This window comes from Teleopsis dalmanni, chromosome 2 (assembly GCF_002237135.1).
Source record: "Teleopsis dalmanni isolate 2A chromosome 2, ASM223713v2, whole genome shotgun sequence".
NCBI classification, from domain to species: domain Eukaryota; kingdom Metazoa; phylum Arthropoda; class Insecta; order Diptera; family Diopsidae; genus Teleopsis; species Teleopsis dalmanni.
In genome coordinates, this window is record NC_051847.1 from 41785299 (window position 1) to 41790433 (window position 5135).

The 5135-nt window shown below is 28.4% G+C and overlaps 1 protein-coding gene across 2 annotated transcripts; it reads left to right on the forward strand.

Moving 5' to 3' along the window:
- The first annotated feature begins 2115 nt into the window (after positions 1-2115).
- On the forward strand, positions 2116-4734 carry LOC119683030. 2 transcript variants are annotated; one of them, XM_038096627.1, is made up of 2 exons: positions 2116-2222; positions 3988-4734. In XM_038096627.1, the coding sequence occupies exon 2, from the start codon at positions 3995-3997 to the stop codon at positions 4493-4495; it is 501 nt and encodes a 166-aa protein (XP_037952555.1). In that variant the 5' UTR covers positions 2116-2222; positions 3988-3994; the 3' UTR covers positions 4496-4734. The 2 variants fall into 2 exon arrangements, with proteins under 2 accessions (XP_037952555.1, XP_037952554.1); XM_038096626.1 differs by lacking the exon at positions 2116-2222 and adding an exon at positions 2351-2381.
- Positions 4735-5135: the final 401 nt, after the last annotated feature.

Sequence of the window (5135 nt, forward strand, 5' to 3'; positions counted from 1 at the left end):
TAACCGTATAGGGGAAAAAACTTGGAGGTTTAAAACCACCTTAAACAATTGTGACGCAGATCCTTCACAAGGGAAACCACTAGAGTAGTAAGGCGACGTCGTGCATGTGCTAGTTAAGAACAAATCAGATGACATATGAGATAATTTCTTTACTTACAATCAATATAATTTAGTTTTGGATGAAATTTCAGCACTGATATCATTCTTTTGCTATATATTATTTGTGAGTTAAACGCGTTTTTTTGTAGCATGTGCTAGTTAAGAACAAATCAGATGACATATGAGATAATTTCTTTACTTACAATCAATATAATTTAGTTTTGGATGAAATTTCAGCACTGATATCATTCTTTTGCTATATATTATTTGTGAGTTAAACGCGTTTGTTCGTTTAAATAAGTCTTTGACATGATCTTAATCAGAAAGACCAAGTCTATTTAATAGAGTTGATAATTTTAAAGAGTTTTCAAAAAAAAATTTTTACTACGTCTCTGTTGTGAAATACTTCAGCTTAAAAGATATTTCCATATTCAACTTTTAAGTAAGAAATTCCGCAAAATTATTATGATTTTTTGTTCTCGACTGATGTGTTTTTATTCGTGTGAAGCTTTTTATTCATATTTTGGCATTTTTATCTGAAAAAGGCAACTGATTTAATGGACCTATTCAGAGTACTTTACTTTATTACTGCATGTAAATAAAATTTGGAACTTTTTTCCCTAAAATTCGGTATTATAAAAAGCTGGAAAATCATTGTTTAACAAACGATTAAGGAGTTCGTCTCGTTTTATTTATAGAAAGAGCTGTTGACTTCACAACAAAAATAAAAAATAGATTATTTTTTTAAGAAAGACACATTTTTCTTTAAACTCAGTGAGATTTTAAGATTTTATTTTTGCTTGTAATGAGAATATTTATTTGAATACAGAACTAAACATATATACATATGTACTTGATAGACGATAAATAACACTAAAGCGGTGTCTATCAGAAATATATATTCCTTTATTTTCATACAAATGTATGAAAAAATTCTTAAAGTCCTTTATTAAAGTTATTAAATTATTATATATATTTTTATGTTTTAATGAATTACAATTAAAAAAAACGGTTTAACCTTCACACTTCAGCAACGCACGCAGTCAGTGCTCAACTACACTTAAATTTATATATTACTGTAACTAAAAATTGGTTTTTTTTTGCAATCTTTGGATATTTTACCATATGTAATCGAAAACTATACAAAATAGATGATGACTTTACTAGATCTAACACTAAAACCTAAAGTGATGTCAATAAATGTACGTGCTCCTTTACTGCACTAAAATATAATTTAATTAAAACGTCATTTTTGCTTAGGGCTTTTAATATTGAATATGTCACCTCACAAATGAATTGTCATTAGTCTCGAAATAAACTCTTTCACACCAGTTATACAATGAAAACGTTTTTACAACGATTACATTGTTCAGAGATTGTTTTTTTTATACATTTTGGTCAAAAATCGAAAATGAGTATCGAATGGCTCATTCTTGCATATAAAATTTCAAGCACAAAAATGAGCAATTTTCTCACATTCTGTATGAATGACGTTCGAATGCATTCCACATACGTTCCAAATGCAAAGGAATCCATTGAACATACCATAAATGAAAGCTCTTCATGGCATTTTGACAGTTTGAAAAAGCTGTTTTTAACATATTTACAAAAAAAGGTAAACAAATGTTTGGTGGTTGCATTTTCTTGAAAACGATGCACTGCTTTTTAGAACTTTTATTTCCCAAAAAGTAATTAATCGAAGTTAAAAATATGTTTTAAGTTTCTAATGTAAGGTTTGAAGGCATATTTAACCTTCATGCAACATTTTTTTGGCACGGGCCAAAAATCAAATCAACATGCAAGTTGAAAAATCAGCTGTTGAAATGAGAACAAATGAAATAGAACGAATGTAAACACTTTCAAATGGCTCATTCAAAATGAGCCATTTTCGGCCAATGTAAACGCCATATAAGACTACTTTATACAGTCTTATTTTTATTGATCGAATACGTTTTGAAAACTAAATTAAATTGTCATTCCACTTATTTTACTTCAAGAAAAAAAAAAATTAAACTATCAAAAAATAAATCACAATTTTATTCCGTGGATTTACAAGTATTTAACCTATTTCGAATTTAAGTTGAAAAAGTGTTGATACAATTTTCATTAAAAGTCCAGTAAAAGTAAGTATACTTATATATATAACTTTGTAAATATTTTCATATTTTTTTTTTCATCGATACTTTTTACATTTTCTAAGAGTATTAATTAGTATAAATATATGTATATTATAGTAGATAATAAAGGGAACTATTGTCAACGCTTTATCAGTATCTAATGAGGTACTTATACATACATGTAGTATTTTGATTAGCTTATAAAAGTTATTAGCGTTAACCCTTTTATTTTATTTTTAAATAATTTTTAAATTAATTAAAATATATATTTTTGAGGTCCTCATATCTGTACGTTGAGACTAGTTGAATCAGTGCACTTAAACATTTTTACTCTCTACTACCTGCGAGGTTTCTTCATAACCACTCTATACGACTTACATGGATTATTGCTTATCACTTCATCTGATTAAGCAATAACTGACCTCAATCTGCATACCTCCCCGAGGAGCCTGTAACCATTCTAAGTTTTGATAACGCATTGTTGGTAAGCCTGTTCGTTTGCGTAAATAGTTTTAGAGCTTTATTCTTTATGTATTTTTTAATCGGATGGATCTTGAGGTCCCTGAGGATGTCATTTGTCCTAATGTACCATGGGAAAAGTTTTCTCAGAACCTAGCTTTGTGCAATTTCCAGCTGGCGAATAGTATTGTTTGAGATCTTGTTGATTGCTACACTTCCATATAGAAGTGTCTGTCTAATTCTTTGGTTATATATCAGCTACCTGTTCTTAATAATACAATTTTCATATCAATAATTGATATAAGACAACATTTAATAATAAAAATCTTATGATTAAATATATCTTCTTTATTAGCGGATTATCATTAGTATCTTTTTATACCAACATACAAGTTTATATGGATTAAAGGTCAAAGTTGGAACTATAGGATTATGCATTTTACGTTATTCCATGCATTAGACAATAATAAATTAGTTCTTTTTTAAGTCCAAAAAAATCTTGGACAGGAGTAACACAAAAGCAGCCATCATTACCTTTTTATGATGTTTCAAGAACCATTTAGATTCAACATTTGTGTACTTAAAAGTTAAAGACCAATTTAGTAACCAAAGGATCGTAAATTTAACATTACTTTCTACTTCCATAAAAAGTAGAACAGTTTTTATTGAAGTCCAAAAAAACTTTGGGCAAATCCAAAGCGAAAGCACATATCACTTCTTATCTTCTTGTGTTTATCGTATTAGAATATAAAGATTAAAGGTCGATCGTGAATTTGTTATTGCTTTTCATTTAGTAAAAAATAAAATATTTTAAAAAAATCCAATCCAGGTTTGGACAATTCAAAAGCAGTAAATTTTACTTTACTTCCCATACTTTCAACAGGTCTGGTCTATATACAAGTCTCGTAATAAAGGGTCTCGTAATACAGCCCCTTTAAAAAGTAATACTTCGATTATAGTATTCGATTATAGATTGTAGTATTATTTAAAGTGTAATTTGGTGATTTGATTGTAATAATAATTACAAAAGACTTTTTGGTATTCTAATATTTCTAAAATGCTACAAAGTAGTTCAGAATAAAAAAAAATTATTCTGTCAGCAATGCCTTTTCTGTTTGATATTATAATTTTATTAAATAAATATAAATAATCAAAAATTTTTAGGAAGTGATAGTTACCGTAAAATAATCTTCTGTTAAGAAATTCCTGTTTAAAATAACATTTCTGCTACCTTTAAGATAAATAAATTAACTATTCACATAATCCTCTTACATCATTCACATAATCTTTTATCATTTTAAAATCATTTCAGACACAAAATGCCTGAGCATTCCCTCGATGACGGTCTTGAATTAATAGAGGATAACTTCTCGTCAAACTCAATTGCCAGAAGTGAAGTATTGCGTGATGAACACCATAATGGCACTGGCGTACGCCGACAGAACATTGTCGATATTGATTTTTCAACTTATAATCAAATCATTGAACCTGATCTTAATGAACTTGAAAGACAATTGGAGATCGATAGAATAAATAGACAACAAATTGAAAATCTCCAAAATAATCTTTTGGAGTACTTTCGTCGACCAACTCAAAAATGTCGTATGAAACTCAAAAGTACTTCACGAAAATCATGTGAAATGAAGGTTCCAAATAATGCAGACTTTTATGATCCATCCCAATCAGTCGGACGTAAAGTCATAATTAAGATTGTAAAGCTTAAAGAACCAGAGAAGGCAAAAGTCATTGAATCGAAGATTTCAAAAGATTGCAAATGCGATTCGGAATCTGAGTGGAGTGATACTGAATCAATTTTTTGAACTTTTGTGAGTTCAAAAGTTTCCATCAAATTTAAAAGAAAAATATTAATGTACTAGGAGGTATATAATATATTTGTCGTATGTAAATATATTTATATATAGTATTTATTAAAGATATTTTTTTTCATATTTTGATATTGACATAATTTTGCATATCCATAAAAACCCACCGCATCACTAAGGAAAAAGAGCGACATCTAATAAATTTATGACCAATATCAAAATTTTTACTAAAAAATTTTTACTTTATTTTTTAGTTAACATTTGTTCCTTACGCTTATAAGATTATATTATTATAAGATTGTTATCATCAGAGATTTGATTTCTTAAGTAAAATAAAATATGCTGATATCCATACAAATGAATTTTTTATCATAAAAGTTTGAATATTATTTTGAATATATAAGCTCTGCGACTGCCTTAAGTGAACCGTTATCTGAAAACCCAATTTTATAATTTTATTTTGTACTTCTGGTAAACCCTGGTGCGCCTGTGTTGCTCACATGAATCAAATCGACGCAGAGCTAAAGGTTCGACTATAAAAAACCATCTTAGAGAATCAAAAGACTACCCGCTTTATAATGGAATACGGCTACCGAGAAACTAAGTAAACGCAAGCTATTCTGCAACTCTATACCAA